The 22,338-nt window shown below is 50.9% G+C and overlaps 6 protein-coding genes across 6 annotated transcripts; 4 read left to right on the top strand and 2 right to left on the bottom strand.

Annotated features, from left to right (window-relative positions):
- Positions 1-1,990: 1,990 nt before the first annotated feature.
- UHO2_03442 (uncharacterized protein) lies at positions 1,991-3,232 on the top strand (the record flags this gene model as incomplete). Its single annotated transcript, XM_041558357.1, has 1 exon — positions 1,991-3,232. One exon carries the CDS (start codon positions 1,991-1,993, stop codon positions 3,230-3,232), a length of 1,242 nt encoding a protein of 413 aa, XP_041414291.1.
- A 109-nt stretch (positions 3,233-3,341) lies between these two features.
- Positions 3,342-4,880, bottom strand: UHO2_03441 (putative aldehyde dehydrogenase; the record flags this gene model as incomplete). The annotated part of the gene is made up of 1 exon (XM_041558356.1): positions 3,342-4,880. The coding sequence occupies one exon, from the start codon at positions 4,878-4,880 to the stop codon at positions 3,342-3,344; it is 1,539 nt and encodes a 512-aa protein (XP_041414290.1).
- Positions 4,881-5,889: 1,009 nt separating this feature from the next.
- UHO2_03440 (uncharacterized protein) lies at positions 5,890-8,505 on the top strand (the record flags this gene model as incomplete). The annotated part of the gene is made up of 2 exons (XM_041558355.1): positions 5,890-6,136; positions 6,242-8,505. The coding sequence occupies 2 exons, from the start codon at positions 5,890-5,892 to the stop codon at positions 8,503-8,505; spliced, it is 2,511 nt and encodes an 836-aa protein (XP_041414289.1).
- Positions 8,506-17,682: 9,177 nt separating this feature from the next.
- On the top strand, positions 17,683-17,988 carry UHO2_03439 (uncharacterized protein; the record flags this gene model as incomplete). The annotated part of the gene is made up of 2 exons (XM_041558354.1): positions 17,683-17,786; positions 17,910-17,988. The coding sequence occupies 2 exons, from the start codon at positions 17,683-17,685 to the stop codon at positions 17,986-17,988; spliced, it is 183 nt and encodes a 60-aa protein (XP_041414288.1).
- Positions 17,989-18,164: 176 nt separating this feature from the next.
- UHO2_03438 (related to permeases - unknown function) lies at positions 18,165-20,417 on the top strand (the record flags this gene model as incomplete). The annotated part of the gene is made up of 1 exon (XM_041558353.1): positions 18,165-20,417. One exon carries the CDS (start codon positions 18,165-18,167, stop codon positions 20,415-20,417), a length of 2,253 nt encoding a protein of 750 aa, XP_041414287.1.
- Positions 20,418-20,744: 327 nt separating this feature from the next.
- UHO2_03437 (uncharacterized protein) lies at positions 20,745-21,600 on the bottom strand (the record flags this gene model as incomplete). The annotated part of the gene is made up of 3 exons (XM_041558352.1): positions 20,745-20,860; positions 20,978-21,265; positions 21,351-21,600. 3 exons carry the CDS (start codon positions 21,598-21,600, stop codon positions 20,745-20,747), a joined length of 654 nt encoding a protein of 217 aa, XP_041414286.1.
- Positions 21,601-22,338: the final 738 nt, after the last annotated feature.

Below are 22,338 nucleotides of genomic sequence, written 5' to 3'. Positions count from 1 at the left end.
ACTCCTTCGACACTGCTCCTCCTCCTCAGGACCTGCTTGCCGGTTTCCTATACACTGCTCCTTCTCCTTTGACTGGTGACAGTTCCTTCGACTCTTGTATCTCGAGCCCCTGAGTGGTAACCATCTGTATGCTTCTTTGAGCTCGGTCCTCTTCATGGCTGTGCCTGCTCCTTGAGCTTGGTCCTCTTCGTGGCTGTGCCTGGCCCTCCTTGCATATGGACCTGGTCCTTCTTTGCATGTGAGTCTGTAGGAGTCCATGGTCTCCATGGAGACTGCACTACGACCATGCTCTCTACTGGTATTGACTAGATCTCTGATACCTGTGCTCCTTCCATATGAACCAGTGACCCTCCTGCTTCTTGAGCATTCAGGCCCATGACACCTCCCATTTGGTTAGGAAATCATAGGCATGACTTCCATTCTGGTCCCAGCATAACCCATAGGTGATCCTGCGGAGCTCGTACTCCTTAGTGGTGGAGTATGCCTTACACTTGTTTAGCACCCATTCAAATAGATTTATGGCAATCAGTATTGGTTGATCACCATGCTCAGCAAAATACTCTGTGTGCAACTTGTTTGAAAAGCTATGCATGATGATTGAGCTAAGCATAGAATCAGCATCTTCAAAGGTCACCACTTTTCAGTTGAGAACGTTTTGTGCGAAAGGAACAACTGACAGCAAGGTGAATATTTTGCATTGCCAAACGTGCATGGAGACTGCCCTTGGGTCGAGAAGGTCTCTTTCATCCCACTTCATTCTGTCATTGAGGCCTGTAAGTACCTTGAGGTGATGGTTCGTGAGTGCGCTGAGCTCTGGTGTAGGTCCCGGCATAGCTTCATGGCCAGCGAGGTGATGGTTGATCACATCTAAGCCTAGAGTGGGAGTGTCACCTCTAGCTAACATTGGTGCTTCACTCTTAACTGGGTGATCAAATCACTTGGCATTTTGGATGACCTTGACTGCACCTTCGATTTTGAGGTCAAGTATATGATTGGCATCCCAACCTTCATTGGCTAGGAAGAGAATCACTCTAGCTCACATCCCTCTACCAAGTTCGATTACACTAGCGAATGGACCAAGGCTGTGCATTGCTTGATAGAGGTTACTGGTACACTTGATCAGGATGGATAGAGGTGAGATGATTTGCTCCCTGGTACCTTCTTCCATGGCAAACCTCAGTAGTAGGCTGTCTTTTGGGGTGGTAGGAGTGCCATAGGTAGCATTTGTGATTTCCTGATTGAACCGGTTTTGGAGGATCTTCAGCAATTGTGGCAGAAGATTCTGTACAGCTTCAATGAAGTCTTCATAGTTCAAATAGTTCAGATCTGACATATCAGTGGCAAAACCTCTTGTTGATGTTACTGATAGTGTGATGATAGTATATCAGCTTTTTGGGCTCATAACCTGATGAAAGTTGAAGTCATTTGGGTCCCGATACTGGTGATTGGGGATAGTCTAAGTACAATGTCACTGCTAGTTTATAGACAGAAACAAATATACTCAATTGACTAGTGAACATGGTGAGAGCCTAGTGCTCTCTGTGAAGTATATATACATGTGAGTGGCACTTGCCTAGTGTGGGATTACTACTATCTCATGATCTGTCATGACAATGAGTGGGACAGTGTTGCACCCGATCTCTCCTTAGATTGACTTGGCTTAATCTTCCATTGGATCAGTAATTCAAGCAAATCGGCCCTATCTGATCTTCGATCAGATCAGCTCCGCGTCATTCTTCACCGCCTCGTTGGATCGTCATTTTCAGCAGTTCTTTCTTTCTTTCTTCTCTCCATCATCAGGACAAGGGCGGCAAGGATAAAGAAGTGCAAGGGCCGAGACTCTTTGCCAACCACCATAATCCAAATCTCCCGAATCGTGCGCTTGCTGTGCGCACCAGGTCGCAAAACCTTGGAATCAACCAGCACCTTTTCGATCAGAGCACAACTTGCGCCAACCTGGACCAGGACTGAAGGGACACAAGGATCAACGATGGCCAAACGAGATGCGAACACGCTCGCCAAGCAGATCCCCGATCCAGCACAAGACGGAGCTGTAAAGCGACAGAAGAAAGATGTCGCCCAACGGGAGGATGAGTTGGACTCGGTCGACGACCAAGCCCTACTCGCAGCAGCAGAAGAGGTCGAGTTGGCAGCTTCCAACCTCGGCTCATCTCAACCTGAATCTGTCGCTGCATCCTCTTCCGCAGCAACACCCGCCTCTCTAGCTCCCAAAGCAACAACCATTCTAAAACAATCCACCCTCTTCCCCTCCAATCCCAGCTCTACATGCTCCCAACCCTCCTCCTACCAACCCCACTCAGACCCCTCCACTGACCCTGTCCACTTGGAACGAACCACAATGTCATCCAAATGGTACACACTCCTTCTGCCCGAATTCTCGAAACCATACTTCACCACCCTCAAATCCTTCCTCTCCACCCAAAACCCTAAAACCACGTACCCACCCAGTCATCTCATTTACAACTGGTCTCGTCTCGTTCCCTCGCCTTCCCACGTCCGGGTAGTGGTTGTGGGACAAGACCCTTACCACGGCCCTAACCAAGCTTGCGGACTTTCGTTCAGCGTTGCCAAGGGTGTGCCTACTCCTCCGTCGTTGAAGAATATATATAAAGAGTTAGCAGCCGAGTATCCCGGTTTTAAGGCGCCGAATCATGGATGTTTGGATGGATGGGCGAAACAGGGAGTGCTCTTGCTGAATGCTTGCTTGACAGTGAGTGCTGGTCAGGCGGGGAGTCATCATGGGAAAGGATGGGAAGTGTTGACCAAGAGAGTGCTCAAGATGATTGCTGATGATGCCGCTGATAGTGGTGCTGCCAAGGAAGCGAATAGGCGTGCGGTGAAGGAGTCCAAGATCGCGAGTATGTTTGCTACTCTACAGGACAAAACAAACAGCAGCAGTGGGGAGGAGAAAAAGAAAAAGAAAGAGAAGAAAGAGCAGGGAGGGGAAGGGCAAGGGGAAGGGCAAGGGGAAGGGCAAGGGACGCAGAACAAAGGAGTAGTGTTCCTAATCTGGGGTGCTCCAGCTGCAAAAACACTAGCGGAAGCAGGAGTGACAGAGAAGAATGCGAATGTCCTCATACTCAAGTCTCCTCATCCTTCGCCACTTTCGGCACACAGAGGATTTTTGGGTAATGGACACTTTAAGAAAGCCAACGAATGGTTGAAACAACGATATGGAGAGGAGGGGATGATCGATTGGTCCAGACTGTAACCCTTGACTCCTTGCTCACCGACTATGCAATAGGATCCATACTCCACGATATCAATTCATTCATTGAATCATCATCATCTGAACGAAACTACAAGAGGAGAGAATTTGCCTACCCCGTAAGCGGCCAATCGAGCGTCTCACCAAAGTTCCAATGTACACTCTTCACCTGGGTATACTCCTTGATCGCATCCACTCCCAACTCCCTTCCAATACCACTACTCTTATACCCACCAAACGGAACCGCATTACTGACCACCACGTAGTTATTCACCCACACAGTCCCCGCCTGAATCGCACCACTCACTCTCATACATCTGCTTGCGTTCTGACTAAACACCCCGGCACCCAAGCCGTAGCTGGTATCGTTGGCCAACTCGAGCGCCTCTTGCTCATCTTTAAACTTGGCCACTGCCAATACGGGACCAAAGATCTCTTGATCGACAATCTTCATCCCCTTTTTACAACCCGAGAAGATTGTCGGTTGGACAAAGTAGCCTTTGGAGAATGGACCAGCGCCTTCGGTCCAAGCTGCACCGCCGATCTCAACTTTGGCGCCCTCGGACTTACCCGATTCGATATAGTCGAGGATACGCTGTTGATGACGAGCGGTGATTTGGGGACCTTGGAAGGTTTGGTTGCAGAATGGATCTCCAATGGCGTGTTTGCCGAAGGCTTCGACTAGTTTCGCGAGGAACTTGTCATAGATCGATTCTTGGACGAAAAGACGGGATCCAGCGGTACAGTCTTGACCTTGGTTGAAGAGGATTCCGAGAGCAGACCAGTTGACGGCTTGATCGATGTCGGCATCTTCGAATACGACCACGGGGGATTTCCCACCGAGTTCGAGAGTGACTTTCTTGAGGTTGGAACGAGCAGCACGCTCCATGACACGCTTGCCGATAGCTGTGGAACCGGTGAATGCGACTTTGTCAATGTCCATATGACCTGTAATCGCATCTCCCACTACAGGTCCGAGACCGTTGACAACGTTGAAAACACCAGCTGGCAAACCAGCTTCAACAGCAAGTTGTGCGATTCGGAGTGCGGAAAGGGGAGTCTGCTCGGCAGGTTTAAGGACAATAGAGTTGCCTGCAGCAAGTGCAGGGGCCACTTTCCAACCCAACATGCCAATAGGGTAGTTCCATGGAATGATCTGTCCACAAACTCCCAACGGTTCCAATCGAGTAAAGGCCAACTTTTCTCCTTCCTTTTGTTCGATGGTTTTGCCTTCGATCTTATCCGCTAGACCTCCGTAGTATCGAAAACAACCGGCGGTGTCGGCGATATCCATGGTTTCAGCGATCCATCGCGGCTTGCCGTTGTCGAGAGATTCGATCTCGGATAGTTCTTCAGCGTGCTTCTCGAGAAGATCTGCGAGTTTAAAGAGGATTGAGGCTCGTTGAGTCGGGGAAGAGTTGCGACCCCAGGTGGTGTTGAATGCCGTGCGGGCGGCGGAGACGGCGAGATCGACATCAGCCGGGGAAGCAGCTGAGACGTGACCGAGAGAAGCACCGGTGGCAGGGTTGATGGTTTCGAGAGTTTCGCCGGTGGTGGAGGGAACAAATTGGTTGTTGATGAAGAGTCCGGTTGGGAGGCAGAGGGTTTTACCGGAAGGTGATTTGATGGAGAGTATCTCAGGGATGGTCATGTTGTGCCAAGATCCTAGTTGATGATGGTAGGATGAGACGATGGTGGGGAAGAGGAGGGAGTCGAAAGCTGAGCCTGCGTGCTATATAAGAGGCATCCTCGGGCCTGCCGTACTCACGATGGCCAGACTGATCTTTGTTATCACCGGCGCGCGTATTTGCCCTTTGAACTGCACTAGAAGCCGTATATATCCTCGGCAGCCAGCAAAAGCATGATGAAAGAGCGAGAGCAGAGGCAATGTGGCCCGTGTTCAAGGACACAAGGGTCCAACCTCGAGAATGGAGCCGCGCTAGCCGCTAGAACTGAAAAAAGAAGCCAAAGTCACGTGCAGCATAAATAATTCCTGACAGTCTTGACAGTTGTGAGTGTCAGAACAGCCGAGGCTATCCTAGCAGGCACTATGTCACTGTGTTGTCATGTGCTTGGCGTTGTATCAACCATTCGGCTGTGGATCCGGTCAAATCTGGTACAGGACGACACAGGTACAGGTACAGGTACAGGTACAGGTACAGGACGACACAACTCAGCATTTGTCGGCCAAACCGATGTGCTGAGTCGGGCAAAAGAGTTCTTCTTAACGAGATCGGAGTGACTTCCGAATTCATATTTCGACTTGCAATTACCATTTTCGCTCGAGTTTTTTGGGGTCGATTTCAAACTTTATCTCTTTCTCTCCCACGCCTTTGTACGTCTCCACAACCTTGTTCACTGCACCACCAAACCTTGTTATCCTCCCAGCACCGCTTGCTCCGAGTTGGTTTGTCAGCCTTGGCGGCATTTCCGATTGGCGCATTGGCAGGCATTCTGAATGCCAATCTCGACTGAGCCTTTCGCTCCCACTACCATCATCCACAACGGATAGATCACCATCCACCTTCCTTCTCCCCTCTTCTCCCCTCTTCTCCCCTCTTCTCCCCTCTTCTCCCGTCTTGAGTGATGGTGATGGCGGTCTTCGCCGTCCAGCCCGACCGTCTCAGAGCTCACGGCTCGATCTTGGTGCCCGCGCAACCATGTACCCCTTAGACACGAGTCCTTCTGCCTCCATTGACGGCCCTAAGAGTGCACAATCCATCTCAACTCTCTCGCCAGCAAGCGCCTCAACATCCTACAAGCCTCTTGCACATTCTCCCGCTCGTAACGACACTTGGCCATCCCGACGACGTCCATCTTGCTCATCCATACCCAGCAAGGGTGACACTTGCCAACTACAACCACCAGCATCCAGCTCAAGCAGCGCACCCCCACTCCCTCTCGCAGGTAAGCGATCACGTTCAGGTTGCTTGACATGTCGCAAGCGGAAGAAGAAATGCGACGAGACACTTTGCGAGCAGACAGGCGGTTGCTGGCGATGTCGTAATGCAGGTTACCAGTGTGAAGGCTTTCGAAGACAGCCGGCTCTCTTCCAGCCTGGTTCGGCAGCTTCCACCAAAGGGAACAGTAGTAACAAGCGAGCCAAGAAGTCTCCAGATGCAGAGTCGAGCAATGGCGCTCGCCTTAAGACGGAAGCTGATAGCAGTAATACCAACGCTTATGCGGATATGCAAGCTTCTGCGCTCGGCCAACCCTCTTTTACCTCGGTGGGTACTGGCGCGCGAAAACATGGCGCCATCGGTCAGGAGAGTCTGGATATGGCCAATAGCCTTGCAGAATTTGCAGGCTTGGCCACCAGTTCTGCTGCTTGGCCGCTCGTGAGCCACGAACAACAGCATAAGGACGATAGAGGTGGTTACAGGAATGGAGCTTCGAGTACATCGCCCTCGTTCGACTCTTTTGTGCATCCTTCGTCGATGTTGCCGCCTTCTCCGCATCCTTCCCATCGCCCCGGCCAGCAGCAGCAGCATCCCGCATCAAGCCTTCACCAGCCGCACAACTCCAACGTCCCATCGATACCCCTGCAATCACCCATGATACCCTGCGAGATCGTCGGCGACTGTCTCTTTTCCGGCCACCACCTTTGCGCCTCCTGCAGCGCAGTTGCCAATCGTCTGATGCAACCTGATCCAGTACAGCTAGCTGCACTAGACGCAGATTTGGTTCAAGTGCAACCCATGCCGAGCCTCTCCACTCCTATCGCTTCTCGACATCACTCACCCGCACCGCATGGCCAAGCTGATGGCTCGCATCAGGCTAATGCAAAGCCAAGGCTAGTGATGGAGAGTCTGATCGGATACTACAGCACTTTGATCACTTGCTGGACTCAGGGATGCGATGTTCGTGGACTCGAAGCCTCGACACTCTTCCGGCAGCTGGTGCCGTACCTGTTGGAGCAAGTGGATAGACATCCTTCCCTGAGGCTCTCGATTGCTGCGTTGACTGCTGGCTATGTTGGTGGTACCAGGTTGACTTGGCCGAAAGATGTAGTAGCGATTCATCAGTGGGCCAACACGCTTCGAGCAGATAGAACAAGCATAACAGACTGCGTAGAAGCGAATCTTAGCTTCCCCTTCCCAACCACACCAGATACTATATGGTCTGCTTCCCCTGCAAACAGCCTCTCTGAGTCTCAGAGCGGCATTTCAGCTCTTTCCCCCGCCAACGCAGAACGGCTGAAACGTGCGTCTTCGACCCATGCAACCTTAGACGACCTTCTCGTGGGTCAAGCGCAAACACTCAAGCATCTTGCTGTGCGGTCGCTAGAACAGGCTGTTTCCGACTACCGTGCCAAGTTTACCCGCGCGCTTGGGCTGAGCTTTACGGAGAAAGGCTTCCTAGCAGAACTCCGTAACGCCAATCCGCTGCTACTGGCAGCAATGAATATCGCCATCTATGCCTTTGCAGAGGAAGGAATGGAGTCATACTTTGAGGAAGCGGCTAGGATGCGGAACCTGATCGATACGCTGTTGGGCAGTTTCCCACCAGTGAACCTGTCGAAGTTGGTCAGCCATGAACAGTTGGGGTTCAGGACGTATGTTTGGTCAGATGTAAGCACGGCGATTGCCTGTGGTACCAGGCCGCATCTCCAGTTGGCGCGGTCTAGCTTTGTGAATGATGGCGACGGATTCAGTGTGGATGCTAGTCTGGGCGAAACGCAAGCAGATTTGACGTTCAGTCTGCACGATATAACGCTCATTGCGCTATCGGACATTGCGAGGCTGAGGTACGACTTTGACGGAGGTGACTTTTCCTTGACTGCACGCCGTGCACCTGGTTCGCCCGTTCCACGATGGGTTCACGAGAGGGCAAAACGAATTCAAAGTCGTATCGAAAACTGCAAGATCGAAGGCAGCCTTGCAACTGGCTCAGCCATCTGTGCTATGATGACCAAGTCGGCATGCATCATTCTCATCCACACATTTATCTATCGCGTTGGAGCGCTGCATCCCGTCATAAGGCAACTGCTGAGGGGTATGCTGAAGCTATGGACCACCGCAGGAGAACAGTACTGCAGAAGCGTCGGGTGTAGTAACTTCAACCTCCCCATGTTTGTAGCCAGTTCTGTGGCTGTGGATGAGGAGGATAGGAAGATTTGCGAAACTGCTATGCAGATCGTAGGGCATGAAGAAGCAGGGCCTGCAGAAGGGAGAAAGGTAATCAGGGAAGTTTGGAGGAGGACAGATATCACGGGTGTACCTTGCTTTTGGACAGATTTGATTGGCAGTGGCGATTTCGCTGTTGCTTTTTACTAGACGCAGCCGTGCGCATGCGGGTGGTAAGTGGTGAGGATGATGGTGTTGGTGCTATACCTTTTCTGTATTCTTTTCTCTGTCATGGTTGTAGGATTACTTTTTCTTTCAATACCGGTGTTGCTTTCTTATTACATTTTTTGTGAACAGATGTGTTGCACTTGTGGCATTTGGATGATGCAAGTCAAGAGCAGGTGACATGGAGCGAGGGAGATGTTGCCACGGACACATCAAGATCGGGGGAAACCATTGTCGGATCGGCCAGACCTCAATCATAGAGGTCATTGCGAGCGGGACTGTACTACAGGCTTGACTTGAGAACAGGCTTGACTGGAGAACAGGCTTGACTGGAGAACAGGCTTGATTTGGTTCAGGATGAGCATGGCGGTAATCGACAGGCCAAGTTGTTGCTCCAATTACAACGAGCTAATTAGAGCCATTCTATCGAGGAATACAGAGGAATACAAAGCCCAGTCTGCCAAGAAATCCGATTGCGCAAATTTTGCAGCTCTCGAAAATGGAGAGGCCCGTCTGAACTCAACCGCACGAAAGAAAGAGCAGACGAGCAAAAACAAAAGACGCGCCCGCCATTATGATTAATCACGTGATGCATCCCCCTCCGGATTTGCGCTTTGACTTGGAAATATCATCAATTTACCCTTCAACTTGGCTGGCAAAACAGAACGCCGAACAGAGGCTTCCCTTGACGCCATGCCTGCTATTCTCCCTGACTGCACCTCGGCGCTGACTGTCTGTCGGTCCTTTTGCCTCTTTTGGACAGGCGAGGCTTGGAGGCTGAAGATTGGATCACCTCTCTCTTGCTGTTGTTTTAGGCGAGTGATCAAAGGGAAGCAATAGTGATCAAAGGGCGATAACGAACAAAAGGTAGTGAGGATTCATGCGAGAGAATCAAAGGCTCCCTAAGGAGCTTCCAAAACCTGCTCAGACAGGCCGTCAGCAACATTCTTTTCCACCCCTTTGTTTTTTCCGTTGTCCTACAAGGATGGCAAGAAGGAGAAAGCGGGCAGAAGACGAGTAGAAGCTGTCCGGAGATTTTCATTCGTTTTGGTGTGCATGACAAGAACAAGTTTCTTGGCCAAAGTTTCCCTTTGTTGGTCGTGGGAAAGGAGAGAGATGCATCGCACCTTTTAGAGACCGCTCTAGACCATTACTGCAAGCTAGCTGCAAGTGCATCAAGTCACGGGATGATAACTTAGCAGACCCATGTTCTTCGAGTGCCCAAGGTAGTCCTCCGAATTCAGCGCGATCATCACCACATCATTGACTGATTGTGGGCAGGTACGTGCTAGTTCCTAACTCGTCCGATCGACTCTGTCACTGTATCAGTCTGGATTTAGGTCAGCCTTGATTAGCATGCAGGAACGACAAGAAGCATGTCGACTTCTGATAAACTGATTGACTTCGATCCAACCAGAACATCGCGATACCATCAAGACGATCAGTGATTTTCTCGCCAACGACGCCATCGTGAAGCGTGCGCCATTTTGAATGATTCGGTCGGCCACTCGATACACTATGGCTGTGTCAACGCCTTTGTCGCCAAATGTCGCCAAATGTCGCCAGCCTGGAAGGTGAGAATGAGAGCTGCTTGTCCAGATTACCGGTCGATGAGTGGAAGCTATTGAATGAACCAATGCAGTGTTCTAACGGCGACCGTTGACGGCACAAAGAGCGGAATGACAGGATACTGCTGGTGTCGCTCAAGTACCCCGCACTTGCGCTCGCAATCTAACCATCTCGCTTAGCTATCATCCAGAATAAAAAGGGAAGGTCAGAGTTGGCTGATTATGGTGGGAAATTCATGCCTCACGAGCTTGCCGAGAGCAACGATAGCATTTCTGGGCCTCTGCTCGTGTGGCAGTTGCGAGGGCCATATGCTTGGAAGGACAGCTTGGCGATGCACCACCGGTCAATTCAGTCGAGACAGGCTTCACAAGGCCCGAGACCTTGAATCTTAGCTCTGTTTGCCACTCTGATGCCAGACCGCAAAAGGGAGGACACCAATTGAAGATTATAAAGTAGGATACGCTGTCTTGGGCCACTAGCAGGCTCCTCCTTATCACAGACGTATGACCTCTTGATAAAGAAAAATGGATTGCACGGGTCCCGATGACTGGCGATCGGTGAGAGTCGGAGCACAATGTCACTGCTGTTTTAAGACAGAAACATGTATACTCAATTGACTAAGGAAAGGAATGTGGTGGGAGCCTCAAGCTCCCTGCATGATATATATACAAACTGGGTGGCACTTGCCAGATGTGGGTACATCCTACTTAATGACAAGGCCTGACAACAAGTGAGAGTAGGTTGTACCCAAAGGACAATCTCTAATCAGATTGTCCTTCACCCAATCCCTCTTGTGACTGCTTATGTCACTCCATATCATCACACTGGATTGTTTCTTTCAGTACCCCCTCTCAATCCAGTATGCACTTCTAATGCTAATAGTCCTAACATTTGTCAGAGGTGTGTGAGCATCAGTGCCACAAGTGGTTTAGTGAGTAGGTCAGCCAAGTTCTCACTGCTCTGGACCAGAGCAATCATAAGTTGTTGGCTTGTGATCTCATCTCATAAAAAGAAGTGAGCAAGATTGATGTGTTTTGTCCTCTTGAAGTGTTGTGGATCACTTGCTATTGCATGGGCTCTGGAGGAATCACTGTGCAGGACCAGTATGTTCCAGTCATAGACAAGTTCACCATTGTGGGAATTAATAGTAGATGTTCCAGCACTTACATATATTCCAGCTGTCCTTAGGATGGGCTGTTCCAGTTCCTGTAATAACATTGAAGCCCACAGTAACTCTCTGGCTGCTGCTGCTAGTGCCATGTATTCTGCCTCTACCAAACTGTTTGCCACTGTTGGTTGGAGTTGCGAGGACCAGCTGCATGTCATAGAGGCTGCGCAGGAAGATCCAAAATGAGATATGAGGAGCCTTTTGTGCACAAAATTGGGAAACCTACCAGATCATGGGTTTCCAGTTGTTTTCACCTGACAATGACTGCATCATGTCTGTCTGGTTGATTCTGCTGAAATCAATCAGAATATGACTATCCAGTTGATTTCACCAATCACACCACAAGAAGTGGCCACTGACATGGAATGAACCACTGGACTACAGGGAGATGATGGGAGATTTAGTAGGGAAGATCCCTTTGGTCAAGGGGGAGGTCAGGATGGCAAGAAAGGTTTCACATGAGAGGAGTAGGTCTGAGCTCAGCCAAGAGAAGGACTGAGCTCAAGAGCAAGTGGCAGGTTACCACAGGGGGGACATGCTCTTGAATACATGACCCAGTCACAAGGTAGACTGCAGGGATGGGAGTGGAACAATATGGATGGTCACAAGGTCAAGGAGAGCCATCAGATAGGGGCCAAAGGAATGGCCATGGATTAGAGGAAAGGGGGATGGGCTGAAAGGACCAACATGGGTACCATGAGGAGGATGGGCAATGTCAAGAGGAATGGCACATGAAGAGTAGGAGGAGGACAAGGACACTCCTCCAAGAGGAGCAGGAGCAGTGCCGTGGATGATACCCTCCAAACACATAAATACTACTACTTCACCATAGCATATGAGTGGATCCTCATCCACTCTACTCTTTACTTTAGTCACCTTTACTTAGTACCATTGCAATAGCAAGGAGCTTTTGCAATGACATCTTGAACATGTGTGTAGCATCACTGTCAGACATCAACACTGTAGGTGGTGTTCCTTGCAAACACCTGCAGTTCAGTCCTTCACTGTAGGCAGTGTTGCTCAACATCTGTGATCCAGTCAGTTATTGTAGGCAGTGTTGAAACACCTGTGGTCCAATAACTTCCATCTTCTGTAGGTGATAGGCATATTGCAGTCCAGATGATGACAAGAGCATAAGCAACAGTACTATGAACACTTGTGCTGTATAGAGAGTGTACACACTCTCCCCTGGAAGGAAACAAATGTGCTGTGCAACCTCTGAACAGAGTGTTCAAGGCAGTCAGCCGAAACCTACCAGAACAAAGCTGTCTGGTTGCTTTCAATCAAAACATACCAAGTAGTTCATACTCAATTGATCTCACCAAAATCAATCAGAAACACCCAATCTGGTTTCAGGCGCGCGACCGCTTACACTGCATATGAGTCTGTCAATAGCAAAGACATATCCGGAAGTCGACCTCCTGCAATTGTGTGAACTTGCCCAGTCACTGTCTTCCCACCCTGTGAGTATCTGTCCGCTGACAGGTGTCATGGGCCTGAATGCTCAAGAAGCAGGAGGGTCACTGGTTCATATGGAAGGAGCACAAACACATGTCTGTGCCATGTTGGCAAGAGTACAGTATCAAGGAGGATGGTGTAATGCTGTCAGCATCAGGTTCTTTGGGGACATCACCTTGGGGTAGCCAAGTGTAGGACTGAAGCAGCTGGCTGTTTCCAGCAATCATGGGTGTGTGGGGAGGAGAAGCAGTGGTCCCTGGTTGCTCGAGCTTGGAGAAGTGCACATCCTTGGCAACAACTATGTGATTGAGCTCAGGAAGCCATACCTTGTGACCTTTGATGGCACATGGTGCATTGGAGAAGCCAAGATAGACCCTTGAAGAGCACAAGGACAGAGATGTTTGCTAACAATGGGGTGGCTTCATAGCCATGTCAATCTAGTGCTGCCCCTGAGCACAACATAGGCAACACATCCAAAACGTTGTATGTTATGCAGATTGGGTCACTTGCCATAGTATAGTTCGAATGGGGTAATGTGGCCACATGTGGTACCTGCCAGTTGATTGTGTATGAAAGCAGCCTGTGAAGTGGCATGAGGCCACCATCATTCATCCATGTCTGAGTTGTACAGGAGGCTGTGGGCAATCTTCTGAATGGTCTGGATTGCTTGTTCAGCAAAGGTGTTATCCATGTGCTGCTGAGTTGGTGAAGCAGTGAACTTCACCCCTGTGGATGAGCAGGTGTCTTGGAAGGCAGTGGACCAAAGTTTGCCTTGGTCCACATGAACCTCTTTGAGTCCATGATCAAGAATTATGTGTGACAGTCACTGATGTGTGTTGACATGTGCTTCCAAAAGCCACCATATTGCCTCCTGGGAGGCCCCTCCTTTGTTTGCCAGGCCACATACCCAGATCATGCCTGAGAAGGTGTTGTGGATGATGAGGACATATGCAAACTTTGCATTGCCATGTAGTGGTCCCATCACATCCATCAACACCAATTCAAGTGGTTTCTCAACATGTCAAGGGTGGGCAACATTGTGTGTGATAGCTTTACTTCAGACACAGACATCACAAAGTACACCAGAATGGGTAGCCAGACTTGAAGGAATGTCATGAGGGTGAGTTACCACATGTGTGTGCATGATAGACTCATAGCTAGCATGACCTAGCCTATGGTGCCAGCGGTCGGCTTTGCAATGACACCTCAAATGTGTGTGTTGTATCACTGTTAGGTGTCAACTGTAGGTGGTGTTCCTCAACACCTGCAGTCCAGTTCCTTACTGTAGGTGGTGTTGCTCGACATCTGTGGTCCAGTCAGTTATTGTAGGCAGTGTCCAACACCTGTGGTCCAGTAACTCCCATCCTCTGTAGGCAATAGGCATATTGTGGTCCAGACAATGTTAGAGAGCATTAGCAACAGTACTACAAACACTTGTACTGTAAATGAGAGTGTATTATTCTCCCTCCAGAGAATAACAGACATGCCACACAACCCCTGAACAGAGTGTTCAAGGCAGTCAGCTGAGACCTACCAGTACAAAGCCATCTGGTTATGTTTAGTCGAAACATACTGAGTAGATCTTACTTGATTGTTCTCACTGAAATCAATTGGAAACCCCCAACCTGGTTTCAGGTGCGCGACCGCTTACACAAGGGAGACAGCAGGTTTGGGCATGCTGTCATCCCATATTATCATGGTGGCAGCAGGATAGCCATCTTCACTGGTAGGAACACAGATCATACAACCATGTTTGTCTTGGATGGTGACAGGCTCATCCTCAAAGGTCACTTTGCCTTGAGCATGTGTGACCAACTTTGTGCCAATGAGATTTATCACAAGGCCAGGTACAAGGAGACAATCCCAATATGTCATTTGTTCCCATCAACACATCTTGGGGCTGTAGCTCAAAAGGCTCACTGTCCCACCCATCTTGGTGGCAGGAAGTTTTCCACTGTCGGCAGTGGTGGACTGATTCACCTACACCTTTCCAGCCTTTTCCATAGCAAAGGGAGTTAACCATGACACACAATGCTCCCAAATCAAACACAAATGGGACAAAATGGGGTGGAATATCAACTGGTGCCAGCTCGATTTCTGTGAAGAATGCTAGGGCCAGTGCCTTATCCTATTCTTTCTGGGGATCTTCAAGTGGTAACACCACACACATGTTGGCACAGCCCTTGGGAGGTGTCTTGATTTTGTTGCATTTCCATTGGCCATGGGCAACATTGTCTGGGCAATGGTTGGCTGTGTGGCTGAGCTCACCACACACCCAACAGTTGATGAGCATAGCTGCTCGCAAGGCAACAAGCTCGGTTTCCTCAGATGCAGTCAGTAGATTAACAGGATGTCAGCAGTTGTGTGCCTGGAACCCGAAAGCTACCAGTTTGGGTGATTTCAACCAGTTTCAGTGAGCATGCTTGAGTATGCACCTGTTGGCCACTTTCACTGAGACTGCTTGAAGGATTATTTGTTTGGTGAGTTTCAGCTAACCACTGTGAACACTCAGTTCAGTGGTAATGCAGCACAGTTGGTATCTGCTTGTTGCAGAACACTTAATATCTGGGATGATGATCCATCAACTCAACACAAGTGTTTGAGGTGTCAATGAGCAAACAGTGAATTGGTGAGAGAAGCCTGGACTGCAGTATGAGTACTGCCTTCAGAGAGGTGATTATCTGGACTGCAGTAACTACTGCCTACAGACGATGTCAGTGAGAGGTGATATGAAACACCTGCTCAGATTAGTAGCAATGGCCTGCAATTGCACTATGTGACAGAACAACTAAGTATATGTTACAGTAGAGTATAGTTTAGTTAAGAATAGAGTGGATGCCAGATCCACTCATTCACTATGATAGAGGGGTGTATATATATCTTCATGCCATGGTGTCTACCTCACTGTGGCCCCCCTTCCTTACAGGGTATGGCCTCCCCATCCATCCTGTTCTATCTGGCTCCTACTACTATCCTGCCCTTCCTATCCTTACTCCCCTTGCTGAGGTGACAATCCTCCCATGCTGACTTCATCATGCTCAGGGGTCTCCTCCCACCTCATCTGGTGGCAAGGTTTCTCATTCCCTGCTTTCAGTGGCTGCCCCTTTGATCTCAGTGGGGCACCCTCATCTCATCATGGGGCTGGTTGATCTGCTTCATCTCAGGCCAGTCTTGGTGAAACTTCCCAGTACCCACCATCTTGACCATTCTCAATGAGGTTTCCCCCCAGCTCACTGTCTGACCATTCTTGGTGAGATTGGTCAGAGCCCCTGGATCTTGACCAGTTCTGCTTCTGGTGTGCCAAACTCATTTCGGCAGCTGCACAGCACGGCAGCTTATGATCTCTGCGCTGGCCCTGTGACACAGGAGCACTCTTGGAGGCAAGCTCATAGCACTGACATAGGATGCCGGCAACAATCTTGGCAGTCTGTTCTTTTCCATTAAGCTGTTCATGCAATATAAACACTGTGTCATGGGGCCGGATGCACACGAGCAGGGAGTATAAATGTCATATGAGGAGGAGTGCAGAAATCGCAGGATCAGGCGAAATAAGGGTTACAGCAGAGTTCATCAAGATCTGTAGTAGAAAGGCTCTATGACAGATCTTGTCCAAATTGGCATGAACAGGGCTGTATCACAAATCCCACTGGAAATGGTAGTATCCTGAGCATAGGATAGATCTCACATGGGTGCCAGTTTCACAGGCATCTCAGTAGGATAAGATGTTGAGGACACTGGGTTCACCACTCTGATGAAGCAGGGGGCCAACTTGACAATGAACTCGGAGCAGGAGGGAGGGCGAGATGGACTGCAGTGGACAACTGCCTTCAGTTCTAATGATCGAGAGAGCTGGACTGCAGTATGAAACCACCTTCGGTGTCAATCGATATCCAGACCACAGATAGTACTGCCTTCAGATGATGTCAAGAAGCAGTGATACAACACATGCACTACAATAGAAGCAATGCTCTGCAATTGCTACTGTTGACAGAATACTAAGTATACTTTTCTGTGAAGCTATAACTAGTAATGTAAGATGTAGAGTGGATGAGGATCCACTCAATTGCTATGACAAGGAGCAAGGTTATATACCCATTCCTGCAATGTCGCCTGCAACACTGCTCCTGCTCTGGGAGGCCTCTTCAACCCTGCTCCTCCTCCTTGTCCTTCCTATCCTTTCTAGCCACCTTATGATGCTGCTCGTTGGTGCCACTTCCCTCACTTCCTGTGGATGGACATGGTCTCATCATTGATAGGGGTCAATCCCCCACTTCATCTGTGTGGCAACCCACCCCCCTTCTTCATCCCTCCCATCCTCCTGCTCTGAGTTCATCATCAAGTCGGCCCCCTGCTTCATCAGGGTGGCAACCCCAATGTCCTCAACATCTTATCCTACTGAGATGCCTGTGAAACTGGCACCCATGTGAGATCTATCCTATGCTCAGGAAACTACCGATTCCAGTGGGATTTGTGATACAGCCCTGTTCATGCCAATTTGGACAAGATCTGTCATAGAGCCTTTCTACTACAGATCTTGATGAACTCTGCTGTAACCCTTATTTCGCCTGATCCTGCGATTTCTGCACTCCTCCTCATATGACATTTATACTCCCTGCTCGTGTGCATCCGGCCCTATGACATCCCCCTCCGGACCTGAGCTTGTACTTAGAACAACACCATCATAGCAAATTCGAAACACCGCAACTCCATCACATTAATTCGAAACGCCACAACTCTCGCACCTCTTCATCTCTGAATTCGTATCGTATCATATCATTTCATTTCGTTTTGTTCCGCTTCGCTTTGAACTCGCTTCCTCCTCTGCTTCATTCCGTTGTCGAGAGCCAATCGCAGTTCTTGCTAGTTTGCTTGCTTGCCTGCCAACGTCCTGTGATATGCCCCCGCGATCTTGCAAAGCCGGTTTTGAGCTCTGATAAGCCTGTTCTTTGGCTTTTGCCACAGGACCCATGTCGCTCTTCGCTCCTCTGTCCGAGCTCGCCTTGTTGCATCAAAGCTTTGGCATCCGCGCCGCCGACATCGGCGCTGCCCATGAGACCATCTCTGTCCAACCGTAGCTTGTTCTCAGCTCATACTCGCTCAAATCCGCTCCGTCCCTGCATCCGCCATTTGATCTCTGCGCGTCTCCCCCGCAACTTGCCTCTGCGCCTCGCCTTCTCATTTCGTCCGACGCTAGTGATTCTTCCACCTCTCTTGGCATCGCTGCTGCTGCCCAATCGCTCAACGCTGACTCGGATCTAGCCTTTTGGGTTTAGAGCCTTTCCCCTGCATGTGCCTTGCTCAACTACTTGGTCCGGTCAATCATATTAATACCCCCTTCTCCTTCATTCGACCTATCACCTCTTCTCCACCCCCAAGCAGTCCCTCTTCCTCGCCACTACATCGAGCTCACCTTTCGCGGTTGTGCTCCCGAGGACCCCTTCTATTCACTATGGCTGCTCCAACCCCCGCCTGGGGCCAGTTGCACAACGAGGCCAACGAGATTTCTAAGACTCACCCTCCCCACTACCGCGAGCAGCACGGCCTTGATGCCCACTCTCCTGCTGATGACGAGAAGAAATCGCCCGTTTCGTCGCAGGAGGCTCTCGACAGTCAGCTCCCTGTGACCGGCTACTACAACTCGGAGAAGAAGGCCGCTGCAGGTGTGGAGGACTACGTTTCTGAAAACCTTCACTCTAGCGAGCAGTTCGCTCTTCACTACTTCCCCGAGGAGACCTCGCATCTCACCATCCGTGCCCTTGTGGTCGGTACCATCCTTGGTTGCGTCATTGCCGCCTCCAACGCCTACCTTGGTCTCAAGACCGGTTTCACTTTCGGTGCCTCGCTCTTCGGTGCCATTCTTGGTTACTCGATCATCAAGCTCATGCAGAAGGCCCTCCCCGAGAAACTCGGTGGTGGTTTCTTCGGTCCCCGTGAGAACTGCACTGTCCAGACCGCCGCTACCGCCGCTGGTTCGCTCACCAGCATGTTCGTCAACGCCGTTCCCGCCATGTACCAGCTCAACCTCCTCCACGACCCTCTCAAGGACTTTGGCCGTTTGATCATGTTCTCGGCTGTCTCGGCCTACTACGGTGTCTTCTTTGCCATCCCCCTTCGCAAGTTCTACATTCTCAAGCAGAAACTCGTCTTCCCTTCGCCCACCGCCACCGCCTTCACTGTGCGATCGCTCCACGCTCCCGGAGGAGAGCTCACAGCCAAGAAGCAGTCGCGCGCCCTTCTTTACTCTTTCGCCGCTGCCTTCATCTTTGTCGTCGTTAACCAGTACGCGGCGGGTATCCTCATGGACTGGCATGTGTTCTACTGGCTCTACAAGTGGGGCTGGAAGAAGGCTCTCGTTGTTGACAACTGGGGTTGGATGATCGAGTGGACTCCGGCTTTCCTTGGTGCTGGTGTGCTCTCCGGTATGAACGCTTCTTACTCTTTCTTTGGCGGTTCCTTCCTTTTGTGGGCCGTGATCGGCCCAGCCATCGTTGCTACAGGACAGGCTAGAGGTTATAACACTGGTCTCGCCGCTGACCCTCCTGAGCCTCTGCGATGGTCGTACTCGTCGATGAGCTTCGACCCCAGCAAGCAGCCCTTCAACGCCGCCACGCCACGATATTGGGGTCTCTGGCCCGGTGTTCTGATGATGCTTGCCTACTCGTTCGCCGAGGTTGCCATGAACGGTCCCACCATCTACCGTGGTGTCCGCGCCGGTGTCATGGAGCTCTACTGCAAGATCGCTCGCAAGGAGGCTCCCGAGTACGAGGATGCTATCCCTGACCCCGTTGCCAAGCAGGACCAGGTGCCTCTCTGGGCCTGGACCAGTGGTCTCTTCATCTCGATCGTCTGCACTTGCCTTGTCTGCACGCTCCAGTTCGGCATGAACTTCGGCAACGTCATGCTTGCTATCATGCTCGCCTTCATCTTCTCGTTCGTCGGTGTCCAGGCTTCTGGTGCGACCGACACCAACCCAACCGGCGCCCTCTCCAAGGCCTCGCAGCTGATCGTTGGCGGTGCTCTCCGTGGCCAGGGCAAGACGGGAAGTGCTGGTTTGCTGGAGAACTTGATCGCTGGTTCGATCGCCGCCTCGGCTTCTTCGCACGCCGTCGACATGGTCGGTGATCTTAAGACTGGTCACCTTCTGCGCGCCAAGCCGCGCAACCAGTTCTGGGCCCAGCTTTTCGGATCGTTCTGGTCGATCTTTGTCTCGACTGGTCTCTTTGTCCTCTTCACCAAGGCTTACCCATGCATCATCGACGCTACTGCCAAGGAGTGCCCCTTTGCTGTTCCCGCTGTGGTTGCCTGGAAGGCTGTCGCCGTTGCCGTCATCTCGCCCAAGCTTCCGGTCAGCTTGTCGTGTGGTTTGACCGCTATCGGCTTCGCCATCATCTCGGTGTTCACTGTGATCGCCCAGTACACGATCATCCCTTCCAAGTACCACGTCTACGTGCCCAACTGGAACGCTGTTGGTCTCGGCTTCGTCATTCCTCAGGTGTACTACCCGATTGCCATGTGCATGGGTGCCACGTTCTCGCTTTTCTGGAAGAAGAAGAGCCCTCAGTCGTTCAACTTGCTCGCCTTTGCCATCGCTGCTGGTTTTATCGCCGGTGAGGGTATGGGTGGTGTTTTCAACGCTATCCTTACGATCTCCAAGGTGGCTGGTAGCCACGTGGGTACCCGTGTTGGTCTCCCTCCCTGGTAAACTGTCTTGCGCAAAAGGATCTGTTATGGGCATCTTGTATTCTTTTCCTTTCTCCTTGTTCGTTATTTGCACGTTTGTAGCAGCTGTACCCAGGCAGCCAGCCATGTCTCTTGTATCATGCCTTTATCATGAATCAGCATATCCCTTCTCTATCATTCTTTGTCGAGTGTGTGCGTGTGGCTACAGTGCGTTGGTAAGTTTGGTCGGTGAGGGTCGATATGGCCTCGGCCTGTTAGCATTACGCATGATGGGAGTGAAAGGATGGTATAGACAAGACCAAGAGTAGACGATGACAAGTGCTCAGAGCAGGCAAAGAGAGATGATGGTTTACGGAGCAGAAGCAAGAGCGCTGGCAATAGTGACGTTGCGCTCCTCATGGGCGAGCCAAGCGTGCGTTCCAATCAGACTGTCCAGCGAACCAGGACTGTCCACTCGTTCGAACACTGTAGAAACATCGGCAGGTCCGAAGAGGTGAGTCAGCGAATCGGCAGATGCGATCCGAACTTTCCCACGCCCTCGAGCGTTGTCGGAAGAGGAGCCGAAAGAATGTGACGACTTACTGGTGAGTTGGTGACCCTGATCGGTCAGAAAGTGACGGGCAATGTGCTGAGTTGCGATGGCGAGATTGCGCTTGGTGACCTCGTTGCCCGTGTTGGTGCAAGAACCAGAGCAGTATTGCAGTCCCCGCGTCGAGGCAAAAGCGACATTGTAAGCATCTCGATCGATCACGCCATTGTTGGTATAGAAACTGCTCAGCGTTCCTCCCTGGCGAGAGTTTTCTGTGCTGGGAACGCATCGAGTTACACTGCCAGCTCCGCCTTCCTGTGACGAGGCATAAGGATACTCGTCTTCACACGCCAACGCAATCCGCAAACAGTCAGCAATCCGCAAACAGTCAGTAATCACGCGTCGCTCGACAATCACAAAGCTTACCGCAAGAATTCGAGTCAGCAGGCTTGCCCGCGCAACGGTTGGGTGATCGGCAGGCGGTGTTGGCACGATTGATCGAAGCGTTGGCAGAGTCGCGATGGAGTCTCGTTGGCTTACCAGCGCACTGGATCGCGTAACAGTCGTTCGAGCAGATGTTTGGCACACGAGTGCAATCCCATATCAATGTTGCTGCCTGAGCACCGCTGGCAAGGCCCAGCATAGCCAAAGCAGCGACAGTCCATGAGAGGCGCATCATATCCAAGCTTCGACAACAGTGGCAAGGTGGGTCGGATTGTATGGTCAGTTCAGGGTCAGGATCAACTGGAATCTGCACAGGGTCGGTGCTGGACCATAGTGCTACCTCGAACTTGGTATGCCCACCTTTATATCCATCTCTATCCCGATGTGCGCTCAACTCGGCGTCGAGAGAGGCTCACGTAGGCTTCAAGCAGCTTCGACTCGGCCCTGCAAATCCGGCGGAACCTCTCTTTCCAGCATCGGTGGACAACACCAACGCACTGGAACGTGGCTACATCAACGTTGTTGTTGTCAAACACCAGGCAGTCATGGAGGTACTAGCCATGCAAGCCAAGCAAGGGTCTGTCTAGGATCAACCAGGGTCCAGCTCGTATGCTTTAGTCCGCGCAGCATGCACAACAACGAGGTGTCTGTGTTGTCGCTGCAGGTCAAGCTGCCTGCTACACGATCTCGATTCGACAAAACCATTTTCGACAAAGTTCACCGAGGCAATCGCTTCGCTTGACAACCTAGCACAGCATCTCGGCTAGCCTCACAACCTTTCAGTGCGGTATCGACCTCGATACACTGCGACCCCCTTTTCCCTACGAGAGCTTCAGCTGTCAGTAAAGCAACTTGTGGCCCGATCGAGCTACCATTAAGCTTGCGTTCGGCACAGATTGCTCCGTCCGTATAGCCGCATTGTTCGCAAGCAATGCTGGAGCTCGACTGCGCTAACCATTTCTTCAGGCAC

Source organism: Ustilago hordei (genome assembly GCF_900519145.1).
Source record: "Ustilago hordei strain Uho2 genome assembly, contig: UHO2_contig_05, whole genome shotgun sequence".
Lineage (NCBI taxonomy): Eukaryota > Fungi > Basidiomycota > Ustilaginomycetes > Ustilaginales > Ustilaginaceae > Ustilago > Ustilago hordei.
The sequence above is the reverse complement of the archived record's forward strand: the minus strand, read 5'-3'. Positions and strand labels throughout refer to the sequence as shown.